This window comes from Rattus rattus, chromosome 6 (genome assembly GCF_011064425.1).
Source record: "Rattus rattus isolate New Zealand chromosome 6, Rrattus_CSIRO_v1, whole genome shotgun sequence".
NCBI classification, from domain to species: Eukaryota; Metazoa; Chordata; class Mammalia; order Rodentia; family Muridae; genus Rattus; species Rattus rattus.
In genome coordinates this window covers 21153380-21178937 of record NC_046159.1, presented here as the reverse complement: position 1 = coordinate 21178937, position 25558 = coordinate 21153380, and the positions used below count along the sequence as shown (strand labels likewise).

General features: G+C 48.4%; 1 protein-coding gene across 1 annotated transcript in view; it reads right to left on the bottom strand.

Moving 5' to 3' along the window:
* Kcna6 (potassium voltage-gated channel subfamily A member 6) overlaps window positions 1-21150 on the bottom strand; it is a 33735-nt gene extending 12585 nt beyond the window's left edge. Inside the window, exon 1 of the mRNA XM_032905619.1 lies at window positions 15478-21150. Within this exon, the coding sequence (XP_032761510.1) occupies window positions 18402-20204 (1803 nt within the window). The 5' untranslated portion in view covers window positions 20205-21150 and the 3' untranslated portion in view covers window positions 15478-18401. The remainder of the gene's footprint in view (window positions 1-15477) is intronic.
* Between the last annotated feature and the right edge of the window lie 4408 nt (window positions 21151-25558).

Below are 25558 nucleotides of genomic sequence, written 5' to 3'. Positions count from 1 at the left end.
AGTCCAGCTTGGCAGACAGCAAAAGGGCAGGAAGGGAGAGCCTGGTGCTCAGTGAGGGTGGAGAGCCATTTTCTGGGGCCTTCCCAATCTACCAGTGTCTTGATGTGAGGCAGGCACGTGTATCTAGCTGGCAGCACCTCAGACCTCTCCCAGAGCTGCTCTGTCCCCCGTGACTTCCCCAAATTCCCATCTCAAATACTTAGGGGTGTGATTCCTCCGGACAGAGTCATCATAGACTTTTTCTTGTCATTGTTCTCTGAAAAATACTAACAAGTATGATCTACATTTAAAGAACGGGGTGGGGGTGCCTGAGTATCCATGGGTGTTGGCATCTGTGCCCCTCCGATTCCATGAGCAGAACACATACAGCAGGGGAGCTGTATCTCAGGGAAGGTCTTCAGAACCTCGCCTGCTGGGTGAAAAACCATACCCTCCAGTGCCACCTACAGCTGTGTGCTCTGGGGGCAGAGTTACTCCTGCTCCTCCTCCTCCAACAGAGTGACAGACCACCCAGGCAAAGAATGAGGGAAGGTTAAGACGGAAGGGAGTGCAAATGAGCTTTGGTAGCCGATCCAACAGTACCCCTAAGCCCTGGTTTGGTGTCTGTCTGCCTCAATTTCCCAAGTAGTTCTAGCATTCTGTCAATAGCTTGTTTGAGGATGCTTGTGTCACACTTTCCCTGATGCTTTGCTTCATTCACTGGAGTATATAAACACACACGTGAACACACACACACACACACACACCACCACCACCACCACCACCACCACCACCATCATCTCCATCACCACCATCATCATCATCATCATCACCATCACCACCACCATCATCATCATCATCATCAAATACCACAATGGGAAGATGGAAAAGAGATAAAAGCCTACAAGCTCCTATTGACAACTGTGTTCCCTGAGGCATCCCTGAGGCTGTTCAGTTCAGTTCTTCCAACTCACAGGGGTGACATTAGCTTAGTACTTGAACGAGGGACTACAGTGGCTGACTATCTACGTCAAAGTCCCACCACCTTACTTCCCAGTATGAAATGGGTGAATGGTGGGCAACTGGGCAGATAAGATGGGGTACACAAGGAACACAGCACGTGTTTGTTTATTCCAGATGGGGAAAGCTGGGGCCTAGAAAATGACTTCATCTGCCCAACTAGTTGAGCCCTGAGAGCCTAAGGAGAGAATTTTATGTGGGAGAAAATATCCATACCGAGTGTTCTGACTCAGCATGTTTGTCCCACTGTCACTGAGAGCTTCCACGGGATGAGTTGTTTTTATTTAATTTGTACTGTAATTTTAAAGATATTTTTAAAAGTATTTAATTATGGGTGGGTGTATCGGTCCGAGTGTGGGTATGTGCACATGCGTGCAGGTGCCTGCAGAGGGTAAAGGTCTCAGATTCCCTGGACCCGGAGTTACAGATGCTTGTGAGTGGCCCAGTCTGGGTACTGGAAACCAAACATGAGTCCTCTGGAAGAGCAAGTGCTTTTGACTACTGGGACATCTCTCCAGCCCCTCTAGTGTATTTTTTGATAAAATAATTTTTCTTTTTCTAAATTTCCTTATTTTTTATGATGTGTCTCGATTTGCCCAGGCTAGTCCTGAGTTCACGATGTAGTCAAAGATGACTTTGAACTCCTGATCCTCCTGCCTCTACCTGTTGGTGCTGAGATTGCAGGTGTTGTACCCACCATATCTGGATTAAGATGCCTTTTAAATTATATGATATATGACTGCTGCAGTGAAACAAATGCAGGGGTGGCTGGGCTAGATGAAAATCTCCACCTCACTGTCTAGGTTGTAGAACTCTGGAGCTATTTACTGTTTGGATTGGATTGCTTCTTGTAATGAGTAGAGAGGTTGCTTTTAGAGTCAAAACTCAAAATGTTTGGTTTTGGCAACACGATCCAAGTAAAGCAGCAATTTAGAAGCCTACTGTGCTGGTTACTCTTAATTGTCAACTTGACACACTCTGAAACCACCTTGGAAGAGGGTCTTAATAAGGAATTATCTGGATGAGGTTAGCCAATAGATACGTCTATGGGAGAATGTCTTGATGGTTAATTGATGTAGAAAGACTCAGCCCATTGTGGGCAACACCATTCCCTAGGCAAGGGAATACCGAAGAGTATAAGGGAGAAAAAGGCTAACTGAGCAGTAGGCATGCTTCCATTCATTTCTCTCTGCCCTTGACTGGACAAAGAAGCGACCAGCTGTCTTAAGTAGTTGCTGCCTTGATTTCCCTGCAATAATGGACTATAACATGGAATAATGAGCTAAAATAACACTTTTCTCCCCTACGTTGCTTTTGTTGGAGTATTTTAACTTAGCACCAGAAATAAAATTAGGACACCCACACTGCGAGGTCCTACCCCTGCAAGCTGGAAGGGCAACAGGAGCCAAGGATGATGAATGAATATCAAACAATGGCAGGACAGGGTAGAACGGGGTCCAACCTGAAGCTTCCTAAGCGAACCTGGGTTCTACCCTAGAGCCACTGCACGGCACACAACACAATGCCTGTGGGGTACTCTTCTATGAATAGAGAACAAGTTCTGACTTTAAGGATACCAGTGCATTGTACCGATCTCTCTCCCCAACCCCTGCTGTGGGCTCCTTTCCAAAAGCCAAGATGCTGCTTAGCATCTGGCTGGTTTGCATCCCCTGCTTCTCCTTAATATAGAAAAGCCTTTCCATGCCCAACATTTTTCCAATCACAATGCCAAGGTGTGTGACACAGCCAAAAAGCAATGAGTGTTTATTTTGCAGCATCGAAATAGAAAGAATGGTCTGGAAAGACTTAATAGCTAAGATAGACCTCTTCTGAGAGAAACAAAAAGGAAATAAAGAAGAGATGAAGGAGTGGATGGGAAGAAGGAGAGGGATGAAGGGATGGAGTACGTCTCTCTTCAAACTGTCTCGTATAACCTGCTCAAGTATTTTTCAATGGTATATTCTGTGCTCTTTGTCTATAAAATAGGAAGCTGGCATAGGGTATATAAGCTGTGGAATACAAATCGCACTCTGTGAAGTTGTGATTGCAGCAAGCTCATCTCTTTTTCTCCAGTGACAACTGCTTAGCAACCATGCCCTACTGGGTGTGCAAAGAGGCAGCTGTGCCTCCAGTGAAGGTGCTCGAGCATCCACAGAATTTTCAAGCAGGAACCCAGTCATCTACTCCGACCATTTCATATCACAGGTCAAGACCACAGGCCAGGGGATAAGGCTCATGTCCATGGCTGGTACTTTCTAGATGAACAGCAAGTGACTTCCTGAAGGTAACACAGTGGGGAGATCCAAGATGACATTTGATTCCCATCTGCTCTGACTATTTCTGGATTTAAGGATCAGAGTAACTAAATATCAGAAACTCTTTCAAGGTTCGGGGAATTCAGAAAAGGAGCAATTACCACAGCACCAACAGGCAAGAGCAGCTGGTCCTCTCTCCTTTTGCCTTAGCATGGAAGGCAAACTGTAGCAGACACCTTTAAGAGGACTGATCAGCAACTAAAAAGTGGACCATGTGAAAACTGATGGTTAGTGTTCCCGTGGCCCAAAGGCAACAGAGAAGGGCCTTCCATTCTCCGTAAGTTTCTCGATAGGCTGCTTGGGGTAGACTTTTCCACGAGTTGCGAATACAATTTCCTCCAAGACAAAAGGAGGGTGGGGACACCGCAGTACAAACTGACTTGGCAAAACACCAGATAAAAGAATTAAGAAGTGTTTGATTGCTACAGGGCTTCTCAGGGCATGTCACTTGTGTTTACATGCAATGTGTGCCTCCGCGAGGCACTGTCTCTGAAGCCAGTGCCTGGAGGTGCTATTCACATGGGATGGCACGTTCTGCACAGCCAGGTAACTCTCAGATGATCTGCTCTGAATCACTTGATTGGCTGAGCATCCGTCTAAGGAAAGGGCCAAACAGGAGAAGAGAAATTTAAGGTACGGCAGGTGGGGTGTGACTGGGACATGGCGGAAACAGCAAAGACCAGGAATTTCAGACAAGAACGACACCAAGGAGCTAGCACTCAAGTCTACTCTCCTGTGAGTCTTCAGAAGATGCATGGCACCATTAGAAAACTGTAGAGTGGAGCGGAGGACCCCAAGACTTTGACATTCACAGTCTCCTCCCCTCTTCTCTCTTCCCCCCTTCCCATCCGTTCTCCCTCTTCCTCCTGTCTCTCCCCATTCTTGCTGTCCCACAGCACCTGTATTGAGCCTAAAACCTCCTTCATGAGGTTTGAGTGGTTTAAAAATGAGCTACAACCCCAACCCTCATGATACTTTTGGCACGGGCCCTCTAAAGAGCCCCGGCTGGCCTTAAACTCATTCTGTAGCCCAGATTGGCTTTAAACTCATTCTGTAACCCAGGCGGGCCTTGAACTTTTGATCTTTCTACTTCAGCCTCTTGAGTACCTGTGATTGTTGGCTTGTGCCTTGTGCATGACTCAACGTCTCTTCCTTCCTGACTGTTTCGTGTAAGTTTGTCTTTCTATGTGTCACTGAGTTCAGCTGACTTACTTGCAAATTAAAGACAGTCCTGGCGGCTGTATATAGAGCAGATGCTTTATCTGCGAACCAAGTCATAGTTTCCACTGACTTGTAATCCCAGCGAAGAATGCTGACCTCACACACATCATTAAAGGCACATTCATGAGCCTGCTGTTGCAGCAGGAAGCACCTTACCTGTGCCCTCAATCAACACAGTTACTCTGCCCAGCAAGAGCAGCCAGATGTCAGGCAAGGAGTGCACTGGTCATGTGACCTGTCTACACTCAGCTAATCCCCAGTCCTATGGGAAGCGTGACCTCAGCAGCTCATCATTCACATTCTTCCTCAGGAACTTATCTGAGTCTGGCATTTTTCAGTATGGAAGCAGTTTTCTCTAAAAGGATGTTAAAGCCTCACATAAGGCATTCGTGTTAGAACCAAGTGCTCGATGACTGTGCACGAAAGCATGAAAATATACGAAGTAATGAGAGAGAGAGAGAGAGAGAGAGAGAGAGAGAGAATAACTACATGTTACCGAATGTTTGCTGCATGCCAAGCTTCCTGTATGCCAGACATGACCAGAGTTAACAAGACCTCCCATAATTCTACACAAGACTTCTATCAGTCACTCAGTTTCACAGAAGAGGAAAAACTCTTCCTAAACTCCTCCTAACTCTCCCAACATCACACAGCTCACTGAATGCAGCTGGCAGTGTCCAGCCCTAACTTGCTCCAAGGTATGCACACTTCCTCCTCTGCCTGCACTGTCAAAGGCATTTGTGTCAGGATGGCATCCTCACCCAGCATGTGAGACACGGCATGCTGCACATCTGCAAAGGCGTCACCTTGGGAGTCTGAATTCCGAGTCCCCATTCTGAAGCATACACGCCCCCTTGCTTCTCCACTGGGAGAAAAGACTCTCGGATCTGTATGGCTAGAGCTGGCATTTCCTTTGGTTGCAGTGGAGGGAGGTATTAGGGTTGTGAATATGGTAGTCACTTCTACTTCCTAGTTCTAATGACTGAATGTTGTTAGGCCAATTTTTAAATTTTTAAATTTTTTTTATGGCCCGCTTCCAGTAAAACTTAGTTCTAATAAGAAAACAGTTCTGTTCTACACCAACAACTTTTCACACACACACACACACACACACACACACACACACACACACACACACATACATGTTGTCCTAGTCCATTTTCTGTTACCGTGATAAACACCACAACCAAAAGCAACTTGAGGAGGAAAGGATTTATTTCAGCTTACAGTCCATTATAAAGGGAATTGGGGCAGGAACTGAAGGTAGGAACCTGAAGGCAGGAACTGAAGCACAAGGCATGAAGGAGTGCTTGCTCTCATGGCTCAGTCAGCCTGATTTCCTACAACCACTTGTCCAGGGATGGTACTGCTCCTAGGGAACTGGGCCCTCCCACATCAACTGTCAATCAAGGCTTGCCTACAGACCAATCTGACAGAGGCAACTTCTCAGTTGAGGTTCCATCTCCCCAGACTCTAGCTTTTGTCAGGCTGACAGAAATTAGCCAACACATACCTACTGGGGAAACTGAGGCACATACATATTGAATGAAGGCTCAGGGTGGATTTTATTTTATATCAGCCTGGTCTAACTTCTTCTGCCCTACTACAGGAGGTAGATATTTTCCTGCCTTTCAGGAACAAAAGATGTCCCTGAGGAAAGATGACTTTGACGTGTCAGTTCCTCTCAGAATTTTAAGGCTTTAATGCTGACTGACTCTGGCCTCAACTGTCCTTTTGAATTCCAGGCCTGAATCATTTTAGTAAAATTATAGGTAAAGCAAGAAAATGAGGAGAGCCTTTGCCTCCCTCTTGAGTTGCTTATGCTGGGACAGTTACAACCCTGCAGCCATTTAACGTCTGAGCAACAAATTTCAAACCTGGAGGTTTCACCAGAAAGCTTGTATTAGTCACATTTGTGAGAATAGTCCAAAGAAGGAATAAAATCATTTCGGCTCACAGTTTCAGAAGGCTCAGACTGTGGGTGCTTGGCCTCCTGCACTTGGACAGAAAGGATTGGGTGGCCCAGAAATTGTTTTACCTTGTGATGCACAGGAAGCAAACAGAAAGAAAGGGGCTGGGGCTGGGATATACCTTGTAACACAGAACACTGAACACTGTAGCAGCACAGATAGATACACTTTCAAACACATCCCCCAAGTGACTACTTCCTCCAGCCTTCCTGAGCTCCACCTCCTCAAGTTCACCCCACCTGCCGAGGACGAAGCATGCACTATAGAGGCCTATAGGGACATCTCACATTCAAAAACAGGACATAGTGAAAGGCAACTGCAGACATCCTAGGCAGAGAGGCAAGTGAGAAGCCAGGGGTTAGCATGACGTCACACAGAGAACAGTGCAGGTGGGTACCAAGTGCCAACCTTCATCTCAGAAATCTACACGCTCTCACTTCTGAGTCCCTGTTCTTAATCCATGTCTGTCTTGAACAGTGGGAATGGAATGGTGGGTTCTTATACCCTGACTTCCTGCAAATGGAAGGCAACTCTCAAAGATGAAATGATCAAGCACTGTCTTGGTTTTTTTTGATCTGTGCTATACCTTTGGAGTGTGTACGTGTGTGTGTGTGTGTGTGTGTGTGTGTGTGTGTGTGTGTGTGTGTGTGTGTGTACAGACCAGATGTCAGTGCCAAGTATCTTTCTCAGTCACTCTTCACTTCAGTTTTTGAGACAGGATCTCTCAGTGAACCTGGAGCTCTTTAATTCACCCAGGACAGTGTGCCTACAAGCCCTGGGGATGCTCTTGTCTCTGCCCCTAGCTCTGGGATTACAGCATCCACTCCTGCATTAGGTATTTTCTAATGTGGATGCTGAGGACTGAATTCAGATTCTCGTACTTCAGTAATAGACATTTCACCAATTGGGCCACCTCCCCAGACAGCCCCTGGGGTTTTGTTCATCCGTGGTGTTGTTGTTGTTGTTATTGTTGTTGTTTTGTTTTTGTTTTGTTTTGTTTGCTTTGGTTTTTGAGTCAGGGTCTTCCATAGTGAAGGCTGAACTTAAATTCATATGAGGATACCTTTGTATTCCTGATCCTCCCGCCTCTGCTCCCCAAGTGCTGGGACTGCAGGCTCACAGGACACCCAGCTCTTACTGCTTGCATCTAATGCTCTCGGGACCGCACTGGGAAGTAGTGAAAACTTTGAAGACATCATTGGGAGTCGCAGCTCCTCCCAGGTAGCCAGTAAGCTGAACACAGGACCTACGAAGTCAGACGTCTTGTCTTTCAGAAGAAAGACACCAAAACTCCAGACCTGTGTATAAGTGCCATTTCTTGAAGTTATGTCGCATCTGGACCATAAAGAAAAAGCAACACAGTAGGAGCACTCATAAGGAGTAGACACCCCACAGTGGCTCTTTGGAACCTCTGCAGTCCCCTAACATCAAGTACCAGAAGGATACATGTGGGGGAAGTAAATGAATGCGTGAGTGGATAAATTTAACAGACACGGCATTCAGGGCAATGTGCTGGGCTCCTACTGGTCCACGCAGGTGGGCTCGTAGGTAAACAGACTCTGTCATGAAGCACAGATAGCAGGCCTCGGTGGCCAACACAAACTATATTCTCTGGGTTTCCAGACTTTTTTCTTTACAGTAAGGAAAAAAGTAAAGCCAAATTACCTTAAAGCAGCTCAGAGCCATTCTGATTTATAGTTCAGCCACCATGGCTTCTGGAAGCTTTGTTTTCCCCCCACCCCCCAATGATCCTGTGATTTATGAAGGAAATCTGTAACTCAACAAGAACACCCCCCTCCTTCTTCCCCGAGTTCAGAGCAAAGAGCACAGGGAAGCAACTCAACGCTGGTTTCTGCCTCCCAGGGCTTCAGCAGATAATCGCTCACACTCCTGGATAAGATGCTCGTGTTTTCCATTCCTTCCTTCATCCCCCAAAGTGGCTTCTCTTAAAAGCTCTCATTTTCGGGGTTGGGGATTTAGCTCAGTGGTAGAGCGCTTGCCTAGCAAGCGCAAGGCCCTGGGTTCGGTCCCCAGCTCCGGGGGGAAAAAAAAAAGCTCTATTTTCCAGATTCCCCATCTCTGACAATTTCCTTCACTCTAGTCACTAAATTAAACAGAAAACGCCAACCTCAAAGATTAAAGAAATTCTCAACAGGGAAGAGTGGAAGCCCAAGGTGGGGCAGCTGAAACCAACACTCTCAGCCTCCCTGCTCAGTGCTGAATAAGGCTGGTCCTCCCAGGGCAACACTATCTAACCCGTGCAGAGCACTGAAAGCAACTGTCAGATGCTGGTTCCCAAGCCAAGCTTGCCAGGGACGGAGAAGAGAAAGATAAGATTCAAAATCACATCACTGTGTTCCCATGGGCCACTCTGCCAAACAGTATGGCTGGGTGGGAAGGAACAGTTTATTCACTTCTGTCTAAGTTCACGTAGTCCTTCGGTTTCCATTGGAAAAATGCTGGGATCAGATACACAAACAGGAGTCCTGCAATCAGCCCTGCCCCAGGGTCTTGCAGTGTTGAACTTAACCCTTTAGACTCTCTGTGTCCGGTTCCTCTTTCTTACTTGAGATGTTTACCACCTCCTTTCAGCTCTCACACCCCATCAATCTGCAAACCTTTGGAACTGTTCCTTGTGCAGCTCGGGAAGGGAAAGGAAGAGGCCTTAGTCTGAGTTTAGTTAGAAACAAACTTGCTTTTTAAAAAGACTATTTTACCCAACCCAGTCTTCCAAGATACATCCACACATTTCTGTATATGAGATCACATCCTAGGGAAAATTATTTTAAGAAGTTCTGCTGTGATTCCTCTAGGCAAACAGCCTTCTGGCACAACCAAGAGCTAGCATATATAGCCAGAATATATACATATATGGGTTTACATATATGCGTATATGCGTATATGTGAGTCCATTGAAATGGTTGTAGTCGGCAGGGATGCTGTCTTTCTTTGAGGATGCGGGTGGCCTGCCTGCACCCCCAATTCAGCCTCTCACTCGTGTCACTGAGGGCCCCTCAACTAGTTAGAGGTGGCAGTGTCTGGGCCTCATCTTGCTACCTTGAGAAGCTACTGGTATTAGCTTCCTTGTTTTGCAGCTGTCAAACGGAAGCTTGGTGAAATTAAAAGAGGTGCAGACTCGGGTTCAACTTGGGAGGCAAACGACCCATGCAGCTCTTAATGCGAAAACAGAAGGACAGATGTACGCACAGCCTTGCTCTAGGCTGGATCCCTCATGAGAAGGTGCAGGGATGGAGGGAACGAGTTGACAGTGGGCAGAACATCCTAGGCTGTGTGTGACCTCCAACGAGAGCTAAAGCTTCCAAACGGAGACAGGCAAATGGAAGACAGCTTGTTGCAGCTGCAGCTGCCAGCCCCTGTGTGCTCCATCTTAAAGGAAGGCAGAGACGCCGGAGCGTGTCTTAGAGATGGATGCTAAAGACTGCCGATCAGCAGAGCAGAGTATGGTCAGGCAGCCTGAGGGTGGCTGGGGAACAAATGTGATCACAGTAACAAGGGGTTCAAAAGGAAGAAGTTCCATATCTAAGGTGAGTGAACAGAGGCAGATATAGTAGATGGAGACGCTGACCACACAGGTGCAGGTGCAACTGTGGGTGTAGATGCAGACACAGACGCAGGTGCAGATCCAGATGTAGATAAAGACACAGACGGAGATCCAAACGCACGTTTAGATACAGAAGCAGATGCAGGCAGAGACACAGATGCAGGTGCCAATACAGACGCAGACAGAGAAGGAAGTGAGCAGATGCAGGTGCAGATACCAATGCAGACGGATATAGCCAGAGATACAATATCTGATGCAGACAGATAGACGTGCAGTAGCAAATGCAGACAGGGACGCTGATGCAGACAGAGATTCAGATGCAGGTGTGTATAGACACAGATTCATACAGACAGAGGTGCGGCCAGTGCAGACAGACACAGATGCAGATGCAAAGACAAATGGAGATGCAGGTGCGGGCAGAGTGCAGCAGGAAATGCAGACAGAGGTGAAGATATGAGTGCAGATGTACATGCACATGGACGCAGAGGTGCAGTCGCCGGTACAGAGATGAAGACATGGGTGCAGACGCAGACCAGATGCAGATGCACAGGGACACAGGCAGAGAATGCAGTAACACACGCAGGCATAGATGCACATGCCCGTGCACAGACAGACAGAAACCGATGGAGACATGGGTGCAGATGCAGACAGACACAGAGAGATGAAGAAGCGGGTGCACAAGGATACAGATGTAGACCGAGGTGGAGACGCATAAGAAGACACAGATACGTAGACAGAGCTCATGGGCTTTCCGAGCTGAAGAAAAAAGCATTAACACCTGCAGCTTTCTTATTGGAGACACACTGGTGGGCAAATCAAAACCTATGCACAGTCAGGAAACACAGCCGTGCTTGTCTCACTCAGCACCAGAAACGCCCGGGCACACCTTCTGCCCTATAACATTGGCAGTGACTCACAGGCATGTATGAGCCTTTGCATGGGTCATAACCCCTCTCGCCTCAGTTTCTCTTGCTACCAAAGAGGACAATTCAACTGCTTGCCTGCCTGCCTATCAACCTATCTTGTTTCATTACCTAAAAGTATCATCAAAATTATCGATGTTTAATTTCTTAGTTATTTTATGCATATAGGATGAGTCGCCTGCATGTATGTCCACGTGCATCTTTAGTGCCTGCAGAAACCAGAAAAGGATGTTGGATCCACCAGAACTGGAGTTAGAGCTGTGAATCACTATGCAGGGTCTAGGAAATAAACCTAGGTCTGTTGGAAGAACAACCAGTACTACTCTGAACTGCCAAGCTACCACTCCAGACCCCAAATATTCAGTCTTTAAATAGAGACTGATCTTTTAAACACTTTTCATGTATTAATTCATTCAGTCCTAAGAATAGCCCTATCAGATCGATTTTACTACTCCCCATGTAACAGGAATGGAAACTGAGTTGTGGGACAGCTTCATACTTCCTGGCGTCGCACAGCAGGGAGGGATTTAAACCTGAACCCCTGGCTCGTTACCACTTTGTTCTAAACCAGTGATTCTCAACCTGTGGATGGTGACCCCCTTTTGGGGGGACTCAAAGGACCCTTTCACAGAGGTCACCTAAGACCACCAGAAAACACAGATATTTACATTACAATTTATAACAGTAGCAAAACTACGGTAATAAAGTAGTAACAGAAATGATTTTATGGTGTGGGGGGGTGAGGGGGTCACCACAACCTGAGGAATTGTGTTAAAAGGTCGCAGCGTTGGGAAGGTTGAGAATCACTGTTCTAAAGCCCACCAAAGAGCCCCAGCCAGTTTCCAGAAGATTCTAAATGACAAGAACTGACGGAATTCCTGTCCCTTCGGAGGACCCAGAGCACCTTCAGCTTCCTCAGGCAAGGGTACAAGAGCTCAGCCGGATCTCTGCAGATGCTTACAGCTGCACGCCAGTCATACTGTGTGCTCTCTCAGAGCACGGCTCTGCTGCCGAGACCTGGCTGTCTCCAGGAGACAGCGGTGGTTAAGCCCCAGAGAACAGCAAGCATGTCAAAAATAGCAGCCGGCAGACCGAGTGACTGCAATTTCCTTTCGAAATGTCAGCGTTGCCTTCACCAAAGGGCCCGGGTCTGAATGCACTCTGCAGCCAGCAGCAGACGGCCCTAAGGTTCCAGGATGGTTTCTAAGGGCAGGCGTCTGCATTGGACGAAGCTAGAGGGGCTGAGGAAAGCACATCTTACAATTGAACACATGGGTCTGTGGCTTTGACTCAGGGAGATTCTCCCTATACTATCAGTGATGGAATTGGAGTTATTTAAAAAAAAAAAGTCATAAACCTGAGCAGGGTAGGCCCCAAAGAGGTCAAGGTTAGACCATCATTAACATCGAGTTTCTGACTAGTGGGTCTCTCTCTCCCCTTTATACTGTGAATGAGTCAGTATCGTGTAGGAATAACCCACCATAACCTGTAAATGTCGGCTCTACCCCCTCTGTAGGAGCTTTGTAAACAAGGGCATGAGGACAAAGAGGGAGCAGAGAGGCCAGAGGAACCACTCTCTCCAGTTCAGAGTGAAGAAACAGGAAAACATCACAGTCTCCAATCCCATGAGGCCCTCGAGCCCAGAGCAGGAAAGTAACAGCATGAGAAGCAGGCGCCCATCTGTCCACATCCCAGTGGCCTGTGTCTGGCAATATGTGTCCTCCCTCCAAAGCCCTGGGCTCCAGGCCTCATTCTGCCATGAGGTGTCTGAGCAGAGGAGTCTAAAAGGGAAGCGGGCAGTGACTCCTACAGCTGAACGCATGAATTCCTCTTCCTCCCGTAAGCGACCATGACACATCAGAAGGAGAACACACTTTCCTTCCTCAGGCAATAACACGCAGTCAAGATCAATCAGAGCTAAGGCAGCAGTTGCAGCCAGACAGTTCAGGGAGCATGGCATCTCCTGGGAATGGAACCTTTCTTGGCATTTAGAGAGAGATGCAAGGTGAGAGAAATAGTGCCGCCAGCAAAGCCTGCCTCAGAGAAGTGAGTGCAAAAGACAAGCGGAGAATGAGAGGTGTCATGTGGAGGGGAAAGCCCAGAGGGAGAAGGACAAGGCCCCGTGGGCATCAGGAATCCAAAGGGACACCAGGACGAGCTCTTGTAGACAATATGAAAGCTATGATTAACTCTGACTACCTTAGTTTAGCCAAAGCCTAAAGGACTGCCAGCTCCCATCACACAGAGCTAAAAAGGGTTAACGATGACGTCAGGGAAGAGAGGAAGAGGGTGAAGAATAACTACATTTAGATCTGGATGCTTACAGATGCAAGGATTTGGTGGCTCGGGGAGCATTATAGGGTTGCTTTGTTCAGAAAGGAAATATGAAGTCCTTGAGCAAGTCCTTGACCCTACTCCTGTGTACTATGACGCATACAGTGCCTGCTCACCAAAGAATGGCCTGGTGGGTCTTCAGAGAAACACTAAGCATGTACATCTCATGAAAACTTACAGTCAAAATAAAACACCACACCAGACCCACATATACACATCCCACACATGCCAAGTACACACCACAAACATACACATACCACACACACCACATATACACACATACCCCACAGACACCTCACACACTTACACCACATACACACAAAAACACACACGTACACCATACCCCTGTATCCATGCCCCCATAGACACACCCCCACCCACACAGAAACCACACACACACACACACACATATATATATATATACCACACACACAACACAGAAACACATAACACACACACACCACCAACACACATACATACAGCCCCAAAGACACCATAGACACATACCACACACACATATGTACAACACACACAACATATATGCATCATACACCACAGACACACATGCACACACCCCAAAGAGACACTACAATCACAAAGATACCTACCTCACACACCACACATACTAGACAACACACACATTACATATACCACATACTGCAGACAACAAATACGCACATGCCACACACATCACATACATCCTGTCACCTACATCACACCACAGACATACATACATATACTTCACAGAGCCCTCACAGACACCATACACACAAATAGACACACACATACATATGGACACATGGACACAATACACACACACACACACACACACACACACACACACACACACACACACACACCCTACTTCTTGGTATTTTGTGACAGCTGCAAGGAACAGCTACGGGATAGATCTGAAGTATGTCCATGTAGCAGAAGAAAAAGAACTGTCACTCTGATTCAGATAGCATTCATGGTCTATCCTTTTGATTTATAAAACCAGACCTTTGTCCCAGAAAAGGACTTGAGCTATTAGAGTCCTATCTCCCTCACCTGAATCATATGATTAGCAATACATCTGTTTTAGAACAGTTATGTCACCCTTGAAAGTTCTCTAGTGCTGGTTTAACAGCCTATGTTGACCCTGGTATGTCCTGATGGCCACCAGGATGTCTTGATGTAGAGAGGACTTCACCCTATGCTCTGGGGCAGGGACAGTCCACTCACTGTCCCTATAGACTAACCTGAATCCTAGCCTCCCACACCAAGAAGCATCCCCTTTACTTTACCCCACCAGGAATGGTGTCTTTTCTTCCTGCTCTGCCTTGAGCAACAAGGGACCAGCTGGAGGCTGAGGAAGCCTTCACGCGAGTGCAGAGGAGTTATGGGATCTGCCTCAAGTTAAGGCTTCCTCCGGGCTATTCTAATTTTCTCTCTTTTACTATTTTTACCATTTCTTTGATGTCAACCTCTCTACAAAGCTCCTGAGGTTGAAGGACCCTGAGATGGACATACTCCAGGGCTAAATGGCTGAGTATCTGAGATTCAAATTCCCCATCTGTCTGTCTGTCTGTCTTTCACTACATTCTTTTCTCTTGCCACCTTTCTTTTTTTGTCCAAGAATTTTCATGCTCAAGAAATTTCCAGAAAACCTTTTAGTAGCCGAGTAGAATCTCCTCTGATTGTGTAAGTGCAGTCCCTCCAGGAACAGAGACTGTGCAAGGGAAAGGGTACACAAGGGAACAGGGAACTTTCTTGGCATAATCCCAGGTCACAGCTATCCTGTAGTCCAAGGTACGGTCCTCACAGCAACACTGAAGAGGCTCCCCAAGGCCAAAAAGTGTGGGGAGGGGGAGAAAGGAGATAGAAACACTCATGAAAGGAAGATGCTGCTTAAATGGGGGGGGTGGCAGAAGAGAATCAGGGAAGGAAAAAGACAAAGTGGGAAGGAAAGGAAGACTGCGGGAATGAAGAGATGAAGAAAAAGCAGGGAGAGAGAGAGTTGGAAAGGAGAGGACAGATCAGATGAAGGCAGACAGAGCCATGCAGCAGGAAAGATGGACACCAAAACCGGGCTTTCCCCAGACATTGAGCCCATCCCCCCTCCCCCACCCTTCCAGGAATCAGGGATGAAACACCTCTGTTGGGAGACCTACCTCAGAGGCAAGGAAGGCCAGCTGTTCCTTGCTCCTCTGGGATGCTAGGCAGGAGGAATGTCCTCATCCCAAGCAGAAACTGGCAGTCCTAGGGCGTCCTCTGGGAGCCCCCACTGGCTTAAGTCAGTCATTGAGATGGCTTGAACCCCACCTTCTCAGGCAGCTGTGATGCTATTCCAGCTGCTGAGGCAGCACACGGTGGTACACGTTCTCTCTGGATGCCAAGGTTACGTCATCCACAGGGAGGCTCAGAAGCAGGGAGAGCTCCCTGGACAAAACTCTTCACAAAAGCTAGATTGAGTCACGGCCTCTCAGGTTCTGTCTGACATCTTAAGAATCGCTTCCGTAATTTTTGTCAGGAGCAATGCTGCTCCCTGGGAGGGAGGAGTTCCATTCTTCTCGATCTCTCTTAGAGCTGGGAAGAGCCTGCATCTGAGATGAGAATACCATGACACCCCAGACTGGTGTCCTCTGTGTCCTCAAGGCCCAGTCTGACGGCTACGGAGAGGACCTTTTGTACCCCTCTCTGAGGTCTCCTTTTGAAAACCTGACATTGGTGTTGGCAGAGTTGGGCAGTTTCTAAGCATTCAAGTTTCTGAAGAATCGGGGTAAGATGTGGCAGCTTCAGTGACCGGATAAAGAGCCAGGAAGAAAGGTCTAGGCAGGAAGTGTTGAGAATCTACTTCCCCCACGTTGTCAAAGGTCCTGAGTCCTTGTTTTAGTTCTGCCAATGCCTAAATCGATAGATTGGAGGTGTTCCCACACGAGAAGCTGGGATATGTAGTCTGCTCCCCCTTGATACCCAAATCAGTAGAAAGAACAGTCTGGAAGGTTGCTACAGCAACCAGAGTCCCTGGAGAGCCTGGCTCTCCACAAACCTTTTACTTTCAGGCATGTTCTGACTTGAAAAGGCAATGTTTGCATAAAGACAGGGACAGTGATGAGGGTGACAATATATACACAGAGAGAGAGAGATCCATGCACACATATCCCCTCATCCATCCTCAGCTCGGGGCCTCCCTTTGGTCGCTGGGGTGGGCTCCTAACAACTAAAATCACTGGAAACAAAATACTTTCTTACTGGCCTTGGAATAGATCTCGGAGCCTTAAACATCTCAGTCTTTTACTCTGTTGCAGGCTTGGAGAAGTCAAGCCTCCGAGGAAATGACTTCTGGCCACCAAGTCTACCACAAGAATATACTCCATTCTGAAGGGTGAAAGAAAGGATGGGGACCCAAGCCCAAAATGCCAAGGAGAGACTTAGAAAGCTGGTGGTCTACAATGACCTAGTCTTAGGCTTTGGATCCACAGTGGAAATTTCTGGGGGAAAGGCCTTGCCTTTGAGAGATAGGCAGGCAGTATAATGAACGAAAACTCAAAGCCATTACTAGAATTCATACACTTGCATAGCATCTTCCCCACCTTCCTGGGTGAGTTTATTGATAATTCCCCCATGAGGTAGGGAGGGGAAGACTTTAATGTCCTCATTTAACGGGTGGGAGAAACTGAGGCACAATGAGGGACCGTGACACCAGAGTTACCCTGTAAAGCTGTGGCAAACCTCAGACTGTGATCTGTCCCTCCCTGGAGCCACAGTGGCCTCTCAAGCCAGTAGTCAAGGTCACTCTCCTTACTAAGTTGCTCTTCAGGAAAATCTTTTGAAAAAGCATTCTCTTCGAAGAATCTTAAAGCATCAATATAAAATTAAAAACATGTTAACAGTCCTTTGAGTTTCAGAACCGTACCCATGAGAACTGAGAACAGTGTGTCACAGTTTATCAAAGGCAAAACTGAATGGCAATGTTACGGGGGAGGGGGGAGGGGGCAGTGGGCAGCTGGGAGGGTGGCAGTGATTTCACAATGGTAGAAGATGGCTTGGTCCAAGTGGGAACCACCGAGTTACCTTAGCAGTTAGAGCAGGCCGAATGCAGCTCCAAAGGCAGAGCAGAGCGGACCAACGTTTGCTTGACTCAGCAGAACAGAAGCTGCCAACAACATAGCCGTGCCCTTTCCTGGCTCCCAACCAAAGGCTGTTGCCCGCAGCATAAGAGAAAAGCTCTGCTGGCATTCGATGTGTGAACTCACCTGTCTGTAGGTTAGAGCTGAGGTCCGCTTTATAAAAACAATCTGCAATCCTAGGTCAGGTTCCCAGGGAGAAGGGAAGAGGATACCTTAGAGAGATCTGGGCTAATCTCAGAGAATTGGCTGCTGACTGCAGCAGGGTCCCTCTGCCTGTTCTAAGTTGACAGTCTCTGCTAAGGGGCACCTCGCTTCAGATGTGTGGTCCAGCCAGTCCTTCGGCTCTGGTCAGGCTTTTCTCCTGTCTCCGTGGTTCTGTTTTCCAGTTCCTCCTCACACCAAGGCGCTTGCTCACAAATAGAACTTGGCTCTGAGAAGGTGCCTTCCTGAAAGCTCAAGGGAGTCAGGGAATCTGAGTGGTGAGGTCTACTGTAGACCCCCCTGCTGTGGTCTCCTGTGACAGATCACAACTAGAGAAGTCCACTGGCCCCCATTGGTCTAGAACTGACCCTCGTGTCCTTCAAATAATCCAGTTGGGTAGTTTTTCTCTAATTCCATCCAAATTTAGCTGTGGATAACTTTCAAAGCCGGGCAGCTAATAGCTCTACCAGCCAGAAGCTGGAGAGAGCACCAAAACAGCAAGCTGAAATCTTCCATCGTCCAGAGTCTGCCAGTGACCACGTGACCAGAAGCTAAGGAAGGCGCATGACCCAAAGCAAAGGACTCTAAAGAAGGGACCTGAGTGTAGCTGCTTCCTATTCTATTGGTGTCACCATTCCTAGAGATATTACAAGACCCAGGCATGAGAACTCAGTCTTGAGGGAAGGTCAGTCAGAAATGTGCATCTCATTCACGTGACTGATGGGCATGATTGGGTGGCACCGTTGAAATTTCCAAAAATGTCACTAAGGTGGAGAAACCTCGAATGCTGCGAGGAGCGAGCAACAGTCTATAGTCCAGATATTTGGTCCAGGATGCCGTGTACTGTGTACGGGAGGGGGCGGGGCGGGGGTTCGAGGTCCTCTGGAGCTAAGGCGGGAGTAGTGAGCATGAGAAGGAAGCCTGAGAGATGACTTGCTCAGAGCTCCTGTTTTCCTGCAGGCCTGCCCGCATCCATCAAACCTCGGTGAGCATCCTTTTCTCTGCATAAGCTCGGTGTGAGTTGGAAGGTAGCTGGACCGCCGTTCCCGTGACGCCTCCGCAAAGTCAGGTTTGCCAAGCCCATTGTCCGTTGCCTTCAGGTCCGGTGTAGGCTGCCCACAAGTGACGTGGGTATACTGGCCTTGCTCCTCCTGCTCCGTCTCTCGGTGGTAGAAGTAGTTGAAATTGGAGACAATGACCGGTACCGGTAATGCAATGGTGAGGACCCCAGCAATGGCACACAGTGAGCCCACAATCTTGCCTCCCACCGTCATGGGGTACATATCCCCATAACCTACTGTGGTCATTGTAACCACAGCCCACCAAAAGGCATCTGGGATGCTAGGGAAGAGCGAGTCAACGTCATCTGCCTCTGCGAAGTAGACAGCGCTGGAGAAGAGGATGACTCCAATGAAGAGGAAGAAGATGAGTAGCCCGAGCTCCCGCATGGATGCTTGCAAGGTCTTACCCAGGATCTGCAACCCCTTGGAGTGGCGGGAGAGCTTGAAGATCCGAAACACCCGGACCAGGCGGATCACCCTGAGGATGGCTAGGGACATGGCCTGCTGCCCATTCTGACCACTGCCACCACTCACAGGCTGCTGCTCGTGACGTTGCACTAGCTCGGTGCCCAGGGTGATAAAGTAGGGGAAGATGGCCACCAAGTCAATGATGTTCATGATATTGCGAAAGAAGGCCGCCTTGCTGGGACAGGCAGAGAAGCGCACCAGGAGCTCAAAGGTGAACCAGACGATACACAGAGTTTCCACCAGGAAGAAGGGGTCTGTGAAGAAGGAACCCCCGAGAGTACTAAATGAAGAAGTTCCTCCGGTCCCCAACCCCCCAGAGGGAATGCTACCAGGAAATGCATAGGAATCCTCGTCTTCATCTTCCTCCTCGTGGCTCCCCCTGGAGGCCGGGGACATGCGGGTCCCACTCCCCTCGTTGCTTCCACCGCGCCCATCTGCACGGAACTGAGGCAAGGTCTCCAGGCAAAAGATGACAATGGAGATGAGGATGACCAACACTGAGACGATGGCAATGCCTCGGGCGGGCCCAGAACTCTCCGGATACTCAAAGAGGAGCCAGACCTGTCGCTGGAAAGGCTGGGAGGGGAGTGGCTTCTCATCCTCCCCACCTTCGGGCAGGCAACCCTCATCCTCCCGGAAGGCCGCCAGGGCTTCGTCTCCCAACTGATAGAAGCGAATCTCTTCCATGAAGATGTCAAGGGGCACGTTAACCGGCCTGCGCAGGCGACCCCCCGACTGGTAGTAATAAAGGATGGCATCGAAGCTGGGTCGGTTGCGGTCAAAGAAGTACTCATTCCTCAAGGGGTCAAAGAAGCGGACTCTGCGGCCAGGGTCTCCTAGCAGCGTGTCAGGGAACAGCGACAAGGTGCGCAGCTGCGTCTCGAAGCGCAGCCCAGAGATGTTGATCACCAGCCTCTCACTACTACAGCAGCCGCCGCCGCCCTCGGCCTCCTGGAACTCACCCGCATCCTGTTGCTCCCCCTCCGGCCCACGGACCTCCCCCGGCGCCGCCAGCGTCAGGGATTTCTCCGATCTCATGTCACCTCGGCGGTGCGCTCCCCGCCACTAGGACGGCGCCCACGACACGAGCTCCGGAGCGCGGCACCGGCTTCCCAGCTCCGGCTGCGCCCTCCTTTAGGGTGGGGCCCGTGCTCTGACCTGGCGGTTAGGTCGGTGAACCCTGCAGCTGGTCTCTCTGCCAGGCTAGGTCTGGGATGTGGCTCTGGCTCTCAGTAGCCGCGCCTCCGTGCTCAAGATTTCTGAGATGCCTGGAACCCGCAAACTGTCGCGCGCGTGAAACTGGCTGCCCGAAAAGACGCTTGGCTTAGCTCTCGATGGTGCCTAAAGCTGGGCTCGGGACCCACAGGTCCGCCCTCCAGACTTGCTAGCTCTCACCAGGTCCTGCTGCGCTTCTCCAGCCTCACAAGACTCACAAGGCTGCCGCTGGTACCGAAGCGCCAGATGCGCCTCCCTCTGGCTCGCCAAAGACTCCTGCCCGGGCTCGGCCTCCGCCTCCGCCCTACGTCCACCACCGAACTAGGTCTGGCCAAGGTCGCGATTGCAGCCGCCACCTTCTTCCCAGGAGCTGTTCTACAGGCCTCGGAACCGCCCTGGGCCTGCCCGGGCGCCGGAGCGCAGAGACCCACCTCCCCACCGCATCAATCCTTGCCCGCACCCGCAGCAGCCCCAGCAGCAGCAGCAACAGCAAGCAGCAGCAACAGCAGCAGCAGCAACAGCAGCAGCAGCAGCAGGCTCAGCTCTCAGCTCTGCCCTTCCTCCTTAACACACTCTCCAAGTGACGTGGCAGGCCCCGCCTGCTGCCCCCTCCCACCCCACTCTCACATCACACCCCTTACCCAGCTAGGGGCTGCAGCAAGCCTGGATGCTAGAAAGAGAGAGAGAGAGAGATGCACACTTGCCTTCCCGGTAATCTTTCCCGCGCTCTCCTGGCATGCCTCTTGCTTTCTCACATTCACACGCACGCCCCCACCCCCACCCCCACCCCCACCCCAACCAAGCCGCAGTATCCTAATAACACACCCACTCCATCCTCCACAAATCGTCTCCTCTCATTTCTGTTCACCGGGCTGACCTACGCAGTGTATTTCATCAAAAAAGAGATCACACGCTAGCCCCCCACACACCCTGCCCAATAAGCTATACTCAGCACCTGACCCCTCAACCGCTGTTTACTGGGGGGTGGGGGGCGGGGCACCCATGGTTTCTATATCCACGAAGACACATTTGCCAGTTTCAACCTCTACTGGGGGTTGAGGGGGGATGAAGTATTTTTAAATGTCTTGAGAGCTTTCCATTTCGGCTGTGTCCCAGTGTTAATTCCCCAACAGACTCTCACTTCTGCAACCTGGAAAGGCAAGGCCGCATCTCACCTTCAAGGCATAGTGAAAGTAAGAGGGCAGGAAAAACCTGTCCATGCCCAGTGAGTAGGAAACCGTCCTCTCAGAGAGTCCAGAAGACCTCCACCATCATCTCCATGATAAAGCACCAGGAGGCTATGTTACTGAAGATACACTATGTAAAGGAATGGCAGTCAGGAATCTTTGCTCCAAGCCTCCCTAGGGGGGAAAGAAAAAAAGAAAAGATTGTGCAATTTACATGTATTTATGTCGAGAATGGGGAGGGAAGGATAAACAAAAAGGAGGTACGATACAATGTCAATAAACAATGCAGCCATCTAATGAGCATCTAATAGACACATTTTAGTCGCTTTACCAGAATGACAGCCTCCCTTTCTAGGCCACCGAGACTCATTTGGTAGGATTTGGATGGGACAAAATACTCTGCCTCTCTTAGAATGCGAGGAAGATTTCCCATCCATTCTCCCAGAGACTTTAGAGAGCTTCCTCCCTAGATCACATGGAGGGTACATCCTCGTGTTTCAGACTACCACATCCAGGTTGCTCGCTCTTGACTTCCTGTGGCCACAGCGGATTGGCTGCCAATGACCAGTGCTTCTGTGCAGCTGCTTCCTCGTAAGGAAGAGCGTCCATAGGATAAGGGTGGGAATGGCACCTAAGATTCTCCCAAGCCATGAGATACACACGTGGGTTCTTAGCCATACGATATACACAGACTGTTTTAAAACCATAGCAGTTTTCACAGCAGGTGCTTGCACAGGGACGAGGCAGGGGAGGAAACCAGAGCTCCTGGACCTGCAAGGAGGAAATCAAGTGGAGATGATGCTGACTTCAACAAACCCTGCCGCTTGTGCCCTCGCCCGTCCCTCCCCAGGTCTACCTGCAGCAGCCTCTGCCTTTCTTGTATTTGACTTGGTCTTCCCTCCTTCCCCTGGCCTTGCACAGTTCAGTGAAGGCTGAGAGAGCAAGTCTTCTGCATTTACCCAGTCGATAATTTTCCCATTTGCAGGCTATGTAATTAAGCCATTTAGACATCACACAGAAGTTACTCCCCTCAAAAGAAAAAAAAAATAAAATAAAGCGACAACAAACACGGTATAGGGGACACATTCCCACCCTTGTCCTATGCTCCACGAATATTTCCTGGATTGCAAATTGCCTTGCCTGTAATTCTTTGGGGTTGGTTTTTGAAGTTTTTTCGAGAATTACTCATTTTACAGGTCTCTTGTTTTCATGGCCGCTCTTCCAGAAATGGGTTGTTGGTGAGATCAGTAACAATGAAACAAAGTATGCGAAGAAGTTGCATTCTTCTAGAAGAGGCGCCAGGCGCTAACATGACTTTTGAATACTCCTGTTAAACTGGCTGTCACTGCCTGCCATCCCACAGGCAGATTTGTGGTTACCTTCAAGTCAGATGTGAGGCTGAGCCCCTGGAAAGGTCTCATTTTACACGGGGAGGTTCCCTTGGGAGGCAGAAGCCATTAGCGAATTCATGAATCAGACTTCTGTTTTTAGTTCTTTTGTGAAACAGACTCATTCCCTGTGCCTAGATAGTTCCTCCTAAGAATATATTAAGGATGAATTTTAAAGAATCACACCTTCAGAAGTGCCAGCTCCCTGAAGAGGAAAGACACAGGCTTACCTCCTTCTGTAGACACTTTGTTGCTACTTCCAGTGACAGGTAACTGTGATTTGATTGTTCCTCCTCCATTTCCTGGGCTCTGATTTCATTTCAGCACAGACCATTTGTTTATTGTATCTAAAAATCAGACATCTGCAATGACCACCAAGGTCAGTCATTTATTTAATTGGTCGTTAATTGAGCAGCTACTTAGTGGCTGCTATCGTGTCAGTTGCTAAACAGTTAATAGTGAATACCTTCCATTCTAGACAGGAATTAGTATCAGCACACAAAGAAGATATTTACACACGGCAGACAGTAAAGAGAATAAAGGGGATGCTATTTCCAGGACAAACATAGAAAATAAAACTTTTGAGAAGCGTGTTGGATAGGGAAAGATCCTATAGTGGTTCATTTTAATTGATAATTTAACTGGACTCGGAGTTTGTGATGAGACAGGCTTCTGACCATGCATACGAGAGGCATTCGCAGAATTTAAGTGAGGAAAGATGATCTTCCCATAGGGTGAGCAGCACTATCCAATTGGTTGGGGTCTTGGACAAAACAAGCTGAGTACTAACATTCATCTGTCTCTTTCTGTTGCCCGAATGCAGACACAGTGTGACCAGCCTTTCCCACCATCATGCGAGACAAACAGGTGAGGCGAAAATGCACCCTTCCTCTCTTACTCGGCTTTTGTCTAGTGTTTTGTCCCAGTGATAAGAAGGGTCAGTGATACAGTTCCCCTGGCAGAAGGAATGTTTCAAGTAAGAATTCAAAGTAGGGAATGGATCCTGAATCCACCAGGTCAATCATCAGGGAGAAAACATCCTGGGCAGACAATTGTAAAAGACTAGACGAGTTGTGGGTGTTGAAGACTCGTAAAGACCATGCAAGAGCAAGAATAAAGGCAGTTGAAGGAGAGACAAGGGGTGAGATCTCGAAGAACGAGGTATTCAGGTTTTGTGATGCTAATGGTGGTTCCCATATGGAAGAGATGGGATTTACTCAGAGGATGGAATGAGAAAGAACTCGGGACAGTCTCAGTTACTGTTCTGCTACTCGGTGATGAAACACTATGACCAAGGCAACTTAGAAATGAAGGCATTTAATTAGGGACTTACTTACAGTTTCAGATAGCAAGTCCATGCTCATTATGTTGGGGAGCATAGAGACAGACATGGAGGCATGGCACTGAAGCAGGAGCTGGGAGCTCACATCTAGTCCTCAGGAAGGAGAGAGGGGTTGACAAGGGCTTTTGACACCTCAAAACCCATCCATCCCCTGTGGCATACCTTTTCCAACAAGGCCACACTTTCTAATCCTTCCCAAATAGTTTCATCAACTGGGGACCAAACACTCAAACGTATGAACCTATCAGGGCCTATTGTCATTCAAGCCACCGCAAGGTCAAAGAAAGAAATGAAAAGACTAGGAAATAGATGAGTGGAATTCTAAAAAAAGATGGTGGTAAACTGGACCAAGGTAAGTCATTTGTGTAAGTACAATGGATAGATATTCTGGGAGGGGGTGACTTTAGGAGATGGCCCATCGGAAACTGGTCATCTGCGAAAAGCAAGCAGGGAACATGCCAGGCTTGGATGGAGGATCAAGCCAGGCCATGCAGCTAAGACATGAAAGGTGGGATTAAACCAGTTGAGTCAAGACCTTGTGGTTTTTTGTTTTTTGTTTTTTTTTTGTTTTGTTTTTCTCTCTTTTTTTTTTTTCCCGGAACTTGGGACTGAACCCAGGGCCTTGTGCTTGCTAGGCAAGCGCTCTACCACTGAGCTAAATCCCCAACCCCAAGACCTTGTGTTTAGACATGATAAATTGGAGAACCCAGGAAAGCAAACAAAGACACCATGGATGGAGCAAGTGGCTGGCTTAGGTCTGGAACACAGATGAGAAATATACAATTTGTGATTCTTTTAAATTTAGAAAGACCTAAATCTATGGCACTGAAGTCTTTCAGAAGAAAAGACAGAACATGGTCCCCTGGAGACATGTGCCAAACGAGATGGTACACCCAACACGGGTGTATTGATGATCATTTTCATTCTGTGGTAGCTTCCTTATTATTTATTGAGAGAGGGTTTATTGTGACCCAGGCTTGTCCTGGACTCACTATGTAGTCAAGGATGACATTGAACTTCTGATCCTCCCACATTCACCTCCCAAGATCTAGGATTATGACTGTGCAGCCCCACTATGTATCCCAGGGTGGCTGTGAACTCTATCCATAGTAATCCATAGTGGTTTTGAACTCTCAACTTCTAGAGTGCTAGAATTACAATAGTGTCTGACTTATTTATTTTCTTAGCTTGGCCATATATCCTAAAACATATTGATCTAGATACACACATGATGGTTCTGTTCTATTGTTTTACTTTGTT